The following is a 15,781-nucleotide window of genomic DNA, read 5'->3' as shown; positions in this document are numbered from 1 at the left end:
TTTAAAATGGCCACAGTGTGCAATGACTCATCATGTTTTCCATGACAAACGGTTGTGTCAACATGGCAAAACCTGAAACTTGCAGAAGACCTTCCTCTCCACACAGCACTGAGTGTCCCTCAGTTCACTGCTAAGGTATGTATGTGTGTATACATAGACGTATATATGTATGCATGTGTGTGTATCGATGGAAGAAATATATGCAATTGCTTGTTTCAACAGAAATTTGAAGAGATACATCTCAAGACATCTTAGGTTCAAGAAAATATTTTTATACATTGCACATTCAGCATGTCTCTGGACTTTAAACTGTACATATAAAAAATCATACATTCTGATATGAGCAGAGGTACACAGCCACCCTGCTGGGCTTGTGAGGCTGTGGGTGTGACGGGTTTTGATACCCGTACATGCTGAGAGAAGAGCAGCAGGGGCACTGCTGGGTGGCTGTTCAGCCCATCACCACCTCTGCTCTGGAAACAGACACCCAGCCAAACTAGCGAGTGTGCAATAAAATTCATTCCATAGATGCATTATCACATGGATGAATAGTAAGACAATTCGGGTAATTCTCAACATAATACATCACCTGGTAGTAAAATTTTGAAAACCATTTTACCGCGGCCTTTAACACAGATCAGTTCTGCCTGTCCACACATACGAGTCCCAGCGTTACGTCACACACTGCATCTTGGTTCTCAGCTCCATTCTGCTGCAGGCCCACACACAGGTTGTAAAACCCTCGCCCAAGGGTACAACAGCAACATGAAGCACAATCCATTTCTCTAGCCTCTGCTCCACAAGGAAAAATTGAGAGTGAATTCACGCCACTGCCAGCCTCCTCTTCACTGTCCCCGTTTCAGGATTCATCTCGGATTCATCGCCGAAGATGTCAGAGAAGAGGAAGGTCTCCTGCTGCGTGCTCACACCCTCTTCCTCCTCCTCCTCGTCTCTGGAATGGCCTCTACACGCCTGCAGTCTCTGCTCCAGCTGTGGCACAACCTTCTCATTCAGGAAGTCAATCACATCTGGAAGAACCAAACAGGAAACAGAGGTATAGCACACACGCACACACACACACAGACACACACACAGAGGGAGCCTAACAGAGAGGCTTATGGACAGACCTACCTCCAAAGGACATTGTCTGCCACAGGGGAACCTGGGTGACCTTCAGTTTGTAGAACTTGGATTGCACATAGTTGGGAGGAACGTCCCTTCAGAAATAACAGCAGAATTTCAATGCTGACGGCTGACTGCACATGCTAATATCACTGCAAACATGACCCACCGTGTGAGGCTCTCAGGAAGATGTGCTCACACAGCCACACCAGTTACCCACCACCTCCGTTACCGGCCCTTTCACATCTCTGTAAGCACATGGATGCAGCGGAGACCGGGGTATGAGTGAGTCTACACTACCCAATGGCTTGCGTCAGATCCTCCCAGTTCACTTCCGCGGCGTCCTCAACGTTCATCGCGTGCAGGCTAGAAAAACACGACAGCAGCAGTTAGCTAAAGGAGCATTGATCCTGCACACGCTTCTCTCAGCTGACCGCTAACGGTTACTGGCAGTGGCACTGTTCACGCTTCTCTCAGCTGACCGCTAACGGTTACTGGCAGTGGCACTGTTCACGCTTCTCTCAGCTGACCGCTAACGGTTACCGGCAGTGGCACTGTTCACGCTTCTCTCAGCTGACCGCTAACGGTTACCGGCAGTGGCAGCTTTCACGCTTCTCTCAGCTGACCGCTAACGGTTACCGGCAGTGGCAGCTTTCACGCTTCTCTCAGCTGACCGCTAACGGTTACCGGCAGTGGCAGCTTTCACGCTTCTCTCAGCTGAGCTGAGCTGCAGGCTGCCGGCGGGCAGGAGGTCCCTGCACCTTCTGCCCAGGCAGACCCTACGTTCACGGCGAGAGCATCAAAGCGACCGGAAGTCATTCATTTTCTATGTGAGTGAGCGTCTCTCGGCAGCGAGCAGCAGCATGGCGGCGCGCCTTTGGCGGCGTTGGCATCAGAAAAAACTTTATGGTAATGAGCTATGACGCGGTTCAGCGGCAACCAATCGGAATAGAAGTGCTCCGTTCTAGAGAATTCTAAAGAACACAACGGTGTAAACTTTTCCCGCCAAACATTAGTTCCCAAGCACAATGGAGGAGAGGTTTATTTAATTAATGTAGGCTACCCACAAATTAACGTTAATGTTAACTAAAGACCAAGGCTAGTAAACATGTCCTATAAACTGCATGTTGAAATTTGACTTAGCATTTAGCATCAATACAAAAGTCACACCACACAAATGGCTTTTAATTAGTCTATTTCTTCAGCTTATTTTGTTACCAAACATGTAATTATAATTGTTCATTTCTTTCCTTCATTGATCGATTTTATACCTTAACATTTAAAAGATTTCATGAGGGTAACTACCCTACTTGTGGTCGGCACAAAAATAGCGGTCGACACGTTTTTGTTTGCTTTGCGGCCCCTTTAAATAACGTCTGCAAGCCCAAGCATTCCAAAGGAACTTGTAGCCGCTCATTTCATCTACGTCAGAACATCCACTTCTTCGACAGCGTTGTTGGCAGGGTGGTCAGAGCAAATTCTGACGCTCTTGCGCGCTCCTGGTGTGAACGTACAGTCAGACAGCCTGCTGCAGATCTGTGTGTGATGTCACATTTGACACATGATCAGGGGCCACACCCTCATGCCTATTGTAAAAAATAGCCAATCAGAGACTCAGAGCAGAGCTTGTTTACCCGTGTCACTCCCACTGGCTGGAGGCAGCAGCATTCGGACTGTGACACACAGGTTACCGTGGATACACAGCCATACTCACGCTTTGATTAGCCTGATTTTGGCCTCCAGGGATTTCCTCCCTCTGTACACTTGTGCTCCTGCTGTCATCTTCTGCTTGAGAATGGCCATCCTGCAGAACACACACACACACACACACACACACACACACACACAGTATTAGCCTGCAGAATGCGCGCACACACACACACACACACACACACACACTGCATCAGCCTGCAGAACACACACACACACACACACACACACACACACACACACACACAGCTCCCCCTGCGGGCTATATCTCACCACTTTATCCTGCACTGGCTCCAGTTGCGGGTCTGCACCTGGCTGGCCACCTCGGTCCAGGGCAGCTTGCTGTAGAGCCTCTCCCTGCGGATGGTGAGAGAGTCGCCCACCGGCTCCGCCAGCTGCTGCATGTAGCAGCGCACCGCGCGCGTCAGACTCGCCAGCTCCTCCTCCGTCCACGCGCCTTTGTTAGCAGCTGTGACAGACAGGAGCAACACATCAGACAGTGCCCGCACACACACACATACACACACACACACGCACGCACGCACGTATGAAAGGAAAGTGCTGCTCCTAACATTTCACACACTCTCACATGTCACAGCAAGCACATGAACACCAGCGAGTGCAATCAGTGAGATTAAATAAAACATCAGCGCCCCCTCCTGGCCGACCTACCCAGCTGGGAGAAGCGCAGCTCTAAGGAGTGGTTGCTGCGGCCGGTCAGTTCCGAGATCTTCATCCAGTTGTTGCCATGGAGCTTCTGCAACTTGCGCAGTTTGTTGTCATCTTCCTCTGTGAACCTGGAGGCAGGTATAAATGAGACTGACTGAGGCAGAGAGGCAGGTGCACAAGAGGCCTCGTTAGTGCAGTAGGTAGCAGGTCAGTCTCAATCTGAAGGTCAGGAGTTCGATTCCCCACAGGGGCACTGCTGCTGGACGCTTGGGAAAGGTACTTTAACCACAACTGCCTCAGTAAATATCCAGCTGTATAAACAGATAACATTGTAAAAAACCGTAAGCTATGTAAGTGGCTCTGGGTAAGAGTGTCTGCTAAATGCCAATAATGTTAATGTTAATAATGACACAGACTGGGCCCTGCATGGGCTGCCAGCGCTCAGTATCGTAGCCACAGAAACTACCAGTCTGAGACAGCAGCCAATCAGAAACCCAGCCCTAAACAGCGGGGCACATGCGCACTCACCTTCCCTTGTAGTTGTATTCATCAAATATCTTCCTCCCGCGAGTGTAAATGTCGTGCCAGGGCCGGCAGATTCCTGCAGCTGAACGGGGAGCTGAGGTTACCTCGCTGCATAGGCTTACGGTTGCGTGCTTGCATGGCTTGCACGTGCTCGGCTCGCTTACCCATGCGGGAGTGGAACTTGTACTGGTTCTTCATCTTAACGATGTGGCTCTTCTCCTCCGGGAAGCGGGAGGGGAAGAACAGCTTGGTTCCGCTGTCGATGCCCGTCAGAGCCAGGAAGTCCTTCACATTCTGCACCAGCCTGCGGTTCTCCTCAGAGCTGTACCTGCCCCGCCTCAGAGCCCGACCTGAACGAACACACACACACACACTCTTAATTCTGCTACCAGTTAACCTTTTTCACTGATCGGACACAAACTGGTGAACCTTTTCTGATCAGCCCGTAGAAAAACAGAGCACTGTCCTGTGAGGTGTTCTTTTCAGGCAATGAGAAAAAAACCACTGATTTATGGTGCATTAAAGTAATGACTTCATTTTATTTCCAGCTATTATTCCAACATATCCATTTTAGCAGACAACAGAATCTAGCAAGGCCGGTGCAGCGGCTGCCAAAGTGCTGAAACAGCAGCCGTCTGCAGCCCCACGCTCTGGTGTAGATATTGCTGTTTTCTTTAGGCCTACATATAATTATCAGTAGGACTACTATACGTAAAACCATTAAACATATCCAGTTTATGAATCTTTAACAGTTAACCGGTTAATGGTACCCATCCCCAGCATGTTTAACTCACTCCCTGACCCTGCACACAGCCACGCTCGCGCATCAGTCATCGTGGTGCGTCTCATGCCCCACAGGCCCCTCCCTCTGAGGTTCTCAGGAGGGGCCAATAAACTGTCCCAAGCACTCTGGCTTCACATGCAGCTTAATTAAAAAATAACAAAATTGTCAACAGAGTCTGTGCACCTGTGACAGGGTGCTTACCTTCTCTTTTAAAGGCCCTGAACCTTGGCAGGTCGTACTTCACCATCTTGTACAAGGCTCGAGGCGTCCTCTGCTCCACGCTGGGAACGAACTCCCTCAGCTCCCGGATAAACTTCTCCTTCTCTGTGTCCCAGTGGATCCCCAGTCTGCATTCAGAGAGGAAAACACAAAGGATCCCAAATGAGGCAGAGCACGAGGCAGAGAGCGGACTGACGCATGAGAAAAACAGAAACCAATCCCCACTCAGAGCAGGGCAGAGTACAGTGAAGCAGAGCAGAGGGAGCACGCCATCTCTCCCTGCAGCCCGGGGCAGCGGCCCACCTCACCACACTCCCCACACCGCAGAAGCACATGCCATTGATCAGGGGCCACGATCACACTCACCCTTCAGCGTCCAGGGGCCACGATCACACTCACCCTTCAGCGTCCAGGGGCCACGATCACACTCACCCTTCAGCGTCCAGGGGCTGTTCTTCAGTGTCGCTCTCCTCAAGTGGTGCAGTCCATGAGTATTCCTCTGTCACGTCTGCTTCCTGATCACTGTGCTGTTTCTCTGTCTTCTTCTTCTTCTTCCTCCTCTTCCTCCTCGTCCCCGCCTCCTCCTCCTCCTGCTGCTGCTGCTGCTCCGCCTCTGCAGCTGCTCCCTCCTTCTCTTCCCCTTGGTGTCTTTTTGCCTTTTTCTTATTTTTTCTCTCACTCTGCTCTACATCAGACATTTCTGGCACTATTTCAAGCTGTTCACTCCCTTCCCTCTCCTTCTCCTTCTTCTTCTTCTTCTTCTTTCGGTGTTTCGCTCCTTTCTGCTCCGGCTCCTCAGTGTGCTCCTGCATCTCCTGCTGCTCCTGTCTTTTTCCTTTCCTCTTTCTTGTCTTCTGCTCATCCCTCGCTCCATCCCTCACACTGCTGCTCTCTTCACCGGCCACCAAGGTGTCCCCAGGTGTGTCCTCAAACAGCAGCGGAGAGGCAGGGCGGACGGCCTTCGTCTCCCTCTCCCTCCTCTTCCTCTTCCCCGCTTCCCCTGGAGTGGCAGCCATCTCCAGCATGACCTCTTTGGTGTCCTTCCACAAGCGTAAATCTACAATCAACACCAAATTATTTTTAAATATATTATTTTTCTTTTAACAATTAAAGGATTTATTTAAGATGATCAGAAATGTCACCAATTCTCCAGTTACATGTATAGGCAGCTGCACAGCTCTGGAGGAAAAATAAAATTAAACCCAAATCCTGGACCGCACTGGAGACACTGCAGGTCACCCCTCTGAATACAGACCATGGCAGTTCTACCCCCTGCACAAGCACCAGCACTCATTACACACAGAAAGTCAGTCTGCTCAAAGCCCACATTTGGCAGGTTTTTAAAAAACCACCATCACCATGTGCTCGCCAAAGCTTTGCTGCTCCAGTTTGTGTGAAACCCATTTGCAAACGTCATTAGATGGATGTTTTCATCACCTAGTGAATACAGCCTGGGGATCTGTTCCGTGTGGTGGCAGCAGGTAAGAACCTGTTTTTATCAGCTAACTCATAACTCAACCCATCACCAAACAGAACCACAACCAGGGTTACCCGCCTGGCATTTTTAAACCTTGATGGTTTTTCCCCCTGTTTTTTTGACTGGTTGGCTTAGAAAGAAACGTTGGCATCAAAAGCAGTTCATGGTAACACTTTACGGCTCTCTTTTGTGGCGTGGAATGGAGCTTTCTTTTGAGAAGGAGACAGCGGACGTTATTATGTCATTAACATACTAAGATAACTTTTACTTAAAAAGTAGACTTTTTAACGATGTTGCTCTCATCGACATTAGGTCTCAAACATTTATTTTCCATGTAAACAATATATTGTTGACCAACTCCAAGAATACTTTTTTCGAGGTAAAAAGGCGGCATACTAATTTGGCAATGGGTAAATTCAGTTTAGCCTCATATTTCCATTTTGAGACCATATTTGTCATAAAGCCACTCATGGAGACCTGACAACCCCGATCACAACGTTAAGTTGAACTTACCTACGGCAAACAGGCGTCTACATTTAGATCGATTTACCTGTTAGCTAACTGTACATAAGATACCTAAAACTGATTCAGGAAATGATCGAGTGAGTTAGTTCCTGACCGTCCTATGTGAGCTGCGGAGCGCCGCTCGCCTGCCGGCGTGTGCGCCATGTGCGGTCCCCGCATCAGAGCAGACTGCAGCCCTCCTGCTCCGCTCCTGTCGACTGGCTGCTTTCTTCACGACCGCGTATAAAAAAGCGAAATACCTTTCAGCTGGTTGCTTTAGTTCCCAATGAAACAGCGGTGCGTTGATTCTGTGTTTTCAGCCGCTGGAGGATGAAGCTGCCGCCGTGTGTGGCACCGGAAGCAAAACGCACGCCTGGCGTGCTTCCGGTTAGTAAAAAAATAAATAAAAGTCCTCTGTCTATGCGAAATGTTACATTTTAAACAGTTTTATTCACACGGATTTGAAAGGAAATTGTGGGTTTTAAAACACATAACTGGAAAAATACACTACACAGTTGCGTATTATGTTATTATCATGTTATTTCATTGCTGGATTGAATTTTGAACAAAAATGCAATCACCGTTGATTGTTTCTCTCTCAATGTTCCACAGTAGCAAGTAACCGGGTGTTATATTTTCCCGAAGCTTAATCACAAGTTTTCTGAATTTAAAGACTGACTCTATTATAGGTGACATTTTGGGAATATGTAAAATAATAGCTTGTATTGGTTGGCCATTATAGTCTTATGCAAGCTAATGAATCCATCTTTTGCTGAAAGTAACAGTAATTAAATTGTTCTATATATCATATAACAAATATTAAAGCCTGGATAGTATAACACCCTTTCTCATGAAACCGAGGAATTTACCAGTATATGGCTTTTAAAGTTAAACCTGTGTTATTGACTGGAGGTGAACTGGGAATCGCATCTACTCTTTAGTTCTTATTTTGACAGACACTGTTCAACGTCAAACCGGAAGATGACGCCTGAAAGTTTCATATTGGGCGGAGCTCCGCGGGCCGCGAACGATGACGTCACGGTGGAGAGCCAATGGCGCCGGATTCACCGAGCCATCAGGAAGTTTGCTATTGCCATGGAAACGGCCACAACAGAAAACAAGAGGCGGGTGAATAGTGACCTTTGATGCAGCAAACAAAACATTTTCAATATTTAATTAAAAACCCCACTGGAAGCCACCCTTTTTCTTAAATGATTTTTTGTTAGCTAGAAGCTAGACTGATTGTAATGACAAATAACTATTGTGTTGTTGCAAAGATATTAGTGTTAATTATTTATAATCCAATCCTAACTACTGCGCCGTGTCATTGGCACATCATGCTTGCGTTGGCATTTTCGTTAATCCAACGGCGAATTATCTCATTTCAACAGCAGTTTTCCTTTAATTTCACTGGAGCGAATGTAGCGGTTGGAGCTTTATGACAGTGTAATAATCATGACATTTTTTAGCCAGTTAGCCACCTGTGTTACTTAATGAAAACATTAGTAATAAAAAGACATTTTTAAACATTTTAAACATTTTTAAAGTCTTTTTACACTGAAAGCAAAGTGACAAGCAACGATGAAAGCGAAGTTGCTAAGAATCCGCAGTGAAACACAGGTCTAGCTGACAACAGCTTCAGATGACTAGTCGTCCTCGATGTAGCCTACTGCTCAGATCTGTGGTTCAGGTTAGTGTTTGTGTATGAAGCCATGCAACGGAGCGCACATGGTAACGGAGAGTCGCGGAGAGCTGGAACTGGCACCGAGTTTAGCGTCTCATCCCCATAACAACCGACCCTTCCACTGCACCGCAGGGGAGCGCACCCGCATCTCTGCCGTTCCGTTTGTCTAAAACCAATTGGAATATTGCATGTATAGAGGGAAATATTATTTTTAAAGTAATATATACATTTTCAAAATATAAACTTACCATTAATGTCGAAGACGTACATCACCGTCTAAATATAAGAAAGGGTTTGTTTGGTGACACCCCTTTCTCACCCAGTCCACGGGTCTCTGCGGTCGATGTGTTTCAGAGCATCGAGGCGCCCCAACAATCCAGGTAAAGTGTTTTCTACGTATTTTCTCTTTTCTTACAGCAGAGTTAACCTGTCTCATGGTGCATACATCGCCAGTGTTTCGGGTTTATAGTATGTTCTCAATCAAACCTGGCACCATAACGACACGTGCATTGCAACAGCATGGCGGTTTGAATCAGACACCGATACTTTGTACCCAGGATAGTGCGCGCAGTGTGCGGCAAGAAAACGACCTTTGGAAACATACGCAATGTCACTCTTCGAGTAATCTTCTACAGAGAAGCTATCTATCATAGTCAATCCATACATTAAATCCAGAAACATACATTAAAACGGGTATATACTGTTCTATATGTGTATAAAGTATATGTAGTATATATATAAAGTATTCCAACAAATGAGGTAAAGATGGTGAACAGCAGACAACACTGTAATGTTGCTGTTTTAAACTTATTTAAGTCCCTGTTGAGCCAGATTATGGCGGTCCTGTTGTCTTGTCATTTTCAGAAGGCACAGAGCCCATTATAAGAGTATAGTGTGTGAAAAGGTCCGTTGCACACAGACGGGCCACTGAGATGAAGGCTTCTGTCTCTCCACACCGTCCTTCTGGGAGGACTCAGCGCTCACTGCCGATTACCCCTCACTTTCTGCGCTTTCTCCCTCCTCAGGCTGAAGTCCAGCTGAAGCTCTTCCCTGCGATTCCTTGAGGTGCGATTATCCTGGAAGGAGGGAAATGGAAGGAGCTCAGGTCGGCCTGGTCAGGGACTCCATGCTGGTTAATCCTCTTTTAATTAGGGTAAGGAGCAGGGATGCAGGGCTGTGGCCGGATTAGCCACAGTACATTGACAAAACACCAAACTGGGACCAGCATAGAGCCTGGCCCACATCAGCCTGGCAGGGATAAGATCACCTCCTCAAGCGTGAAAAAAGCTTTTCCTTCACTTTTCCTGCCTGCCATCCCATGCTTTTCTTCAGTGCTAAAGGTACAGTGGTCTCAGGCGACTGCAGGATAAGGACCCGAAATGACTGTGTCCCTTTATTCTCTGTCCCTAGCTTCTCAGAATGCCCCCCCCCCCTTACTCTCTCTCTCTGTCTCTCTCTCCTCCACTTATCCTCAATGGCACTACAGTAACACTCGTGAGGTGTGGGGTCAGAGAGAGTGGAAGAATGGATGCTTTAGATCAACTATCTGTAACTATCTGTACACATACAATTGTTGAGTAATCTTCTCTACACAGCTCTGGATGTTCTACATTAGAATATTATTCATTTGTTGGTGTGACAATAACTTTTCAGGGAGCTCGGTTTTAAAATGCTTTGGCTGTATGACTGTGTGCAGACCATCTGGGGGCAGTGTTGAGCTGTGACTGCAGACTGAGCTGAAAGGTCTCTGCTGTGCTGTGATGTTGAACAGAAATTATAGTTATTTCCATGATCAGAAAATGAACAGAATAAAATAGATGTCAGGCTCTACACAGTATAAATATATCAATTTATAAATGCTATTTATCTATATAAAATGCACATTTTTGGATGATCTGCAGGGGCGGGCTGCAGTGGGTTGTTGCTTTACCACTAGAGGGCAGAAAAAGCCAGTGAGGTGGTCACAGCCTGTGGACAGTGCTGCTGTGTAGGTTTCTGCCTTTGGCTGGCCCGGGTTTCAGAGCACTGTCTCATCGGTGACCCACCCGGTGCTGCATGTAGTTCTGAGCTGGGCTGTAAATATGCGCCTGGCGGAGCACCCCCCCGGTCCGCTAATGCCGTGCGTCAGACCCGTCCGTAGCGCCAGAGCCTGTGTCTGCACGAGTCTGCCAGCAGGGGGCGCTGCAGTGCCTGCCGCCCACACCTGTCCACCTGCGAGCCCAAACAGACGGGCTGCATGGTGGGGGGGTCTCAGGTGCGAGTGAGGAGGCGGAGCGTCTCAGTGTTGCGGTGCAGGTGTTTGGCCGACGCACTGATCTCGCATTGATAAAGGGGTGATCTGTGCGCTGGTCTGGATCGGGCTTTCTGCTGAGCACATTAATAATGTAGCAATGATGACTCCCAGAGTGTAACACATGGGAGTCAGTGCTGTTGTTGGACGCCCGGTATAATGTCACAATGGCAAGGTTTAAAAGAGGCTGTTGTACACAGCAGTACCTGTGTGCAGTAGATGTGTGCAATACCTGTGTGCAGTACCTGTGTGGCGTACCTGTGTGGGGTAGCTGTGTGCGGTAGCTGTGTGCAGTAGCTGTGTTTTGGTAGCTGTGTGCGGTAGCTGTGTTTTGGTAGCTGTGTGCAGTAGCTGTGTGCAGTAGCTGTGTTTTGGTAGCTGTGTGCGGTAGCTGTGTTTTGGTAGCTGTGTGCGGTAGCTGTGTTTTGGTAGCTGTGTGAGGTAGCTGTGTTTTGGTAGCTGTGTGCGGTAGCTGTGTTTTGGTAGCTGTGTTTTGGTAGCTGTGTGAGGTAGCTGTGTTTTGGTAGCTGTGTGCGGTAGCTGTGTTTTGGTAGCTGTGTGCGGTAGCTGTGTTTTGGTAGCTGTGTGAGGTAGCTGTGTTTTGGTAGCTGTGTGAGGTAGCTGTGTGCGGTAGCTGTGTGCATTAGCTGTGTGCGGTAGCTGTGTGGGTTCAGTCTCTCTGCTGCTGTGTTCCTAACGCAGACATCCCGCCGCTGTCAGCTGAGGTCTGCGCTGCGTAAATCTCTTTTAGCCTGAATGGGGGGTAGAGAGACGCCTGTGCAAATATTAATGATTAAAAGCATCTGAATATCACTCTGCAGAAATGAACCACAGACCTGCATCTCACCTGCAGCTCACTGGTCATGATGAGGAGCGTGTGAAGCAGCCTGCCCTTCGACACGCTGAGGGGAGGGCGCCAGTGTGAGCCTGTGCTGGGAGGGCCTGGGAGGGCCTGGGAGGGCCTGGGAGGGCCTGAGCTCTCAGCCCTGCGTCTGCCCACACAGCAGGCTAACTACAGAAAACACCAGTCATGACCCAAAGAGATTCAGTGAAAGTGGAAAAGATCTCTAATATACAGTATATAATAATATATAATATAATAATAATATAATATGTAATAGATGGATAGGTAGATAGATACAGTCTAACACAGTGATACACGGTGCTTTAACCTGCCTTTCATTCACATCATTAGATCAGCTGAAGGGAGCGGCATTAAAAACAGGGAACAAAAACAGCCAGCCAAGCAAGACGGAGAGAAAGAGAGGGAGAGAGAGAGAGAGAGGGAGAGAGAGAGAGGGAGAGAGAGAGAGAGAGAGAGAGGGAGGGGGAGAGAGAGAAAGAGAGAGAGAGAGAGGGAGAGAAAGAGAGGGAGGGGGAGAGAGAGAGAGAGAGAAAGAGAGGGAGGGAGAGAGAGAGAGAGAGGGAGAGAGGGAGGGGGAGAGAGAGAGAGAAAGAGAGGGAGGGAGAGAGAGAGAGAGAGGGAGAGAGGGAGGGAGAGAGAGAGAGAGAGAGAGAGGGAGAGAGAGAGACGGGATGCTTGCCTGATCAGCTTGGTTTGTTAGCAGAAGCCCTGTCAGAATCCATGGTAGATGTGATTGGAGATGATCACATTTAGGGCTAACACTCCCCCCTGCCCCTCTGCAGCTCACTGACACCCTCTCCGCACACTACCTGCCCCCCCCCATCGGTCTCTCCAGCGGTCTGGGACAGGGCTCCCCGCCCCAGCGGTCTGGGACAGGGCTCCCCCCCCCCCCAGCGGTCTGGGACAGGGCTCCCCCCCCCAGCGGTCTGGGACAGGGCTCCAGGGCTACAGAGCTGCTGGGGCTTTGTTTGTCAGATTTAATTCTGCATCCGACACCCTGCACACCAGCCCCCCCCTTCCCGCTGCGCCCCCCCCCCCCCAGGGCTGCTCTGCGGGAGTTTGAGTGAAGTGGAAAATGAGATTACTGCATTTAAATCTGTGTGATAATGGAGAACACGCACACCTCTCCCCCTGCAGCCCAGCACATCACTGCCTGCTTTCATTCAGTGTTCTCTGTCCCTCTGTCCCTCTGTCCCCCTGCCCCCCTGTCCCTCTGTCTCTCTGTCTCTCTGTCCCTCTGTCCCTCTGTCTCTCTGTCTCTCTGTCCCTCTGTCCCCCTGCCCCCCTGTCCCTCTGTCTCTCTGTCCGCCTGCCCCCCTGTCCCTCTGCCCCTCTGTCCCTCTGTCCCCCTGCCCCCCTGTCCCTCTGTCTCTCTGTCCGCCTGCCCCCCTGTCCCTCTGTCCCTCTGTCTCTCTGTCTCTCTGTCCCCCTGTCCCTCTGTCTCTCTGTCTCTCTGTCTCTCTGTCCCTCTGTCTCTCTGTCCGCCTGCCCCCCTGCCCCTCTGTCCCTCTGTCTCTCTGTCTCTCTGTCCCTCTGTCCCCCTGTCCCTCTGTCCCTCTGTCCCTCTGTCTCTCTGTCCGCCTGCCCCCCTGTCCCTCTGTCCCTCTGTCCCTCTGTCTCTCTGTCTGCCTGCCCCCCTGCCCCCCTGCCCCCCTGTCCCTCTGTCCCCCTGTCCCTCATCTCTCACTGCGTGTCTCTCTCAGGTGTTACCGCTGCAGGACATTTTTATTCACAAATCAATCAAAATGGCCTTTAAATTGACTCAGAGTGGAAATACTCCACAAAGTGGTTGTGCACAGGCCGGAGTCTGGGGACGGAGTCTGTGGCTGGAGTTTGGGGGCGGAGTCTGTGGCTGGAGTTTGGGGGCGGAGTCTGTGGCCGGAGTCTGGGGACGGAGTCTGTGGCTGGAGTTTGGGGGCGGAGTCTGTGGCTGGAGTTTGGGGACGGAGTCTGTGGCTGGAGTTTGGGGGCGGGGTCTGTGGCTGGAGTTTGGGGGCGGGGTCTGGGGCTGGAGTTTGGGGGCGGGGTCTGTGGCTGGAGTTTGGGGGCGGGGTCTGTGGCTGGAGTTTGGGGGCGGGGTCTGGGGCTGGTGTGCAGGCTGAGAGGTATGAGAATGGGAGAAATGGGGAGGACAGGCTGTGGTAGCAGGAGCGTGTGTTGGGGGGGGGGGCTTCCACAGAACCCCACAGCACTCCATCAACGGCAGGTTTTTCTCTGGGCTCCTACATCACCCCCCACCCCCACTGTGGGGGAAATAAATTAGAGGAGCACTCAGCAGCAGGGAGGGGGCAGAGAGGAGCACAGATGGGGTGCCTGCTGGGGGGGGGGGGGGGGGGTTTATCGATGGTGTCTGCTGCTCATAGCCGAGCTCCTGAGAGACAGAGAGGGGCTGGGGGGGTGGGGGTTTGAGTGCTGATATCCAAATGGACACCGCTGCCAATGAATGACTTCGCCTCTTACCGTTTTAAATTGGGAGGGGGACTGGTGGTCTGGGGGTGATGCGCAGAGTCCTCAGTGCTTTCCTGAAAATAATTACCGCTCTCAGCACAGTTTGACAACAATTTCTGCTAATTAGACAATAAATCACCTGATTATTTGCCATTAAAGACGAGGGGCTTTTTTCTGGAGCGGGGAGCGCTTCATGCTGTGTGGATACAAACCACTCCTCTGACCCTGTGACCCCACCACACACAGGGAACACCCCTGCCGGGTGGGGCTTGCTTTTACTGACAGGTGAAATTCACTACTATGATGTCATTGCTGAAAACAGATTCAGTACAAATTCAACAGAACAACAAAATCTCGCTAATATAGGCTACAGCTTTCTCATTACTTGCAGGAATATTTTGTGTGAATTGTGAGTGATAGGTGAACTAATGGTTAACAAGTAACAAGAAAAAGCTGTGGCATTGTGGGCATTGTGGGCATTGTGGGCACTATGGGCATTGTGGGCATTGTGGGTATTGTGGGTATTGTGGGCATTGTGGGTACTGTGGGCACTATGGGCATTGTGGGCATTGTGGGTATTGTGGGTATTGTGGGCATTGTGGGTACTGTGGGCATTATGGGTATTGTGGGCACTATGGGTATTGTGGGAATTGTGGGCATTGTGGGTACTGTGGGCATTGTGAGCATTGTGGGAATTGTGGGCATTGTGGGTATTGTGGGCATTGTGAGCATTGTGGGAATTGTGGGCATTGTGGGCATTGTGGTCAGGTAGAATCTGAGCTAGAGTTCCATTTCCATTTGGTTCTGGAATATTGGTGGTGGGTGATGGGATATCAGGATGTCAGAGGTCAGAGGTCAGAGGGTATTACTGTGGGAGAGAGGCCACTGATGGCCTCGGCAGGCTGCCATTTCCACTTGGCTCAGGGTGAAATCTATGAGGCTGAACAGGAGAATAAGCCAGAGTCTATGGCAGGGCAAGCAGCCTGGGTTTGCCGTTAGTTGCCGTCTTGCTCTCTCAGATTGTACCTGCAGGAAGGCTGCAGTGCTGCTCAGGTGAGGGAAAAGGGGTCTAACCCCTGACCCTAACCCTAACCCTCTAACCCTAACCCTAACGCTAACGCTACCCCTAATCCTGACTCCCATTGCAAGGGCTTGGGCTCTCTCTTTGTACTTTATCTTATAAAAATAAAGATGTTAATTGATCTCCTCAGACAGGTGACACGAGGTAGCAGAACTCTCACTGGCAGGTGTAGCTATGGCGAGTGTGCAGGTGTGTGTGTCCCAGCTCAGAGTTTTGATCTGTTTGAGTGGAGAGTGCATTTGAATGCTGTGACTCTGACCTCCACAGCCTGCCCATTTCCCTGCCTTTCCTCCCTCCTGGTTCCTAAACGGGGGATCAGCACGCAGATGTGAGGCTCCATTACCATGCACACGCACACACACATACACATACACACACACACATACACACACACACACACACA

At 49.8% G+C, this 15,781-nt stretch overlaps 2 protein-coding genes across 2 annotated transcripts in view; one reads left to right on the top strand and one right to left on the bottom strand.

Moving 5' to 3' along the window:
• Positions 1-372: 372 nt before the first annotated feature.
• On the bottom strand, positions 373-5,608 carry ttf1.6 (transcription termination factor 1, tandem duplicate 6). The gene is made up of 10 exons (XM_036527572.1): positions 5,462-5,608; positions 5,012-5,157; positions 4,191-4,376; positions 4,030-4,108; positions 3,505-3,629; positions 3,106-3,301; positions 2,837-2,926; positions 1,423-1,488; positions 1,132-1,217; positions 373-1,028 (listed from the first exon to the last, which is right to left on the bottom strand). The coding sequence occupies exons 2-10, from the start codon at positions 5,055-5,057 to the stop codon at positions 823-825; spliced, it is 1,080 nt and encodes a 359-aa protein (XP_036383465.1). The 5' UTR covers positions 5,058-5,157; positions 5,462-5,608; the 3' UTR covers positions 373-822.
• A 3,444-nt stretch (positions 5,609-9,052) lies between these two features.
• Positions 9,053-15,781, top strand: part of cfap77 (cilia and flagella associated protein 77) — a 26,918-nt gene continuing 20,189 nt past the window's right edge. The window contains exons 1-2 of the mRNA XM_036526111.1: positions 9,053-9,074; positions 9,720-9,847. Coding sequence (XP_036382004.1) covers positions 9,785-9,847 — 63 coding nt within the window. The 5' untranslated portion in view covers positions 9,053-9,074; positions 9,720-9,784. The remainder of the gene's footprint in view (positions 9,075-9,719; positions 9,848-15,781) is intronic.

The sequence above is a fragment of the Megalops cyprinoides genome, chromosome 4 (assembly GCF_013368585.1).
Source record: "Megalops cyprinoides isolate fMegCyp1 chromosome 4, fMegCyp1.pri, whole genome shotgun sequence".
Classification (NCBI taxonomy): domain Eukaryota; kingdom Metazoa; phylum Chordata; class Actinopteri; order Elopiformes; family Megalopidae; genus Megalops; species Megalops cyprinoides.
The sequence above is the reverse complement of the archived record's forward strand: the minus strand, read 5'-3'. Positions and strand labels throughout refer to the sequence as shown.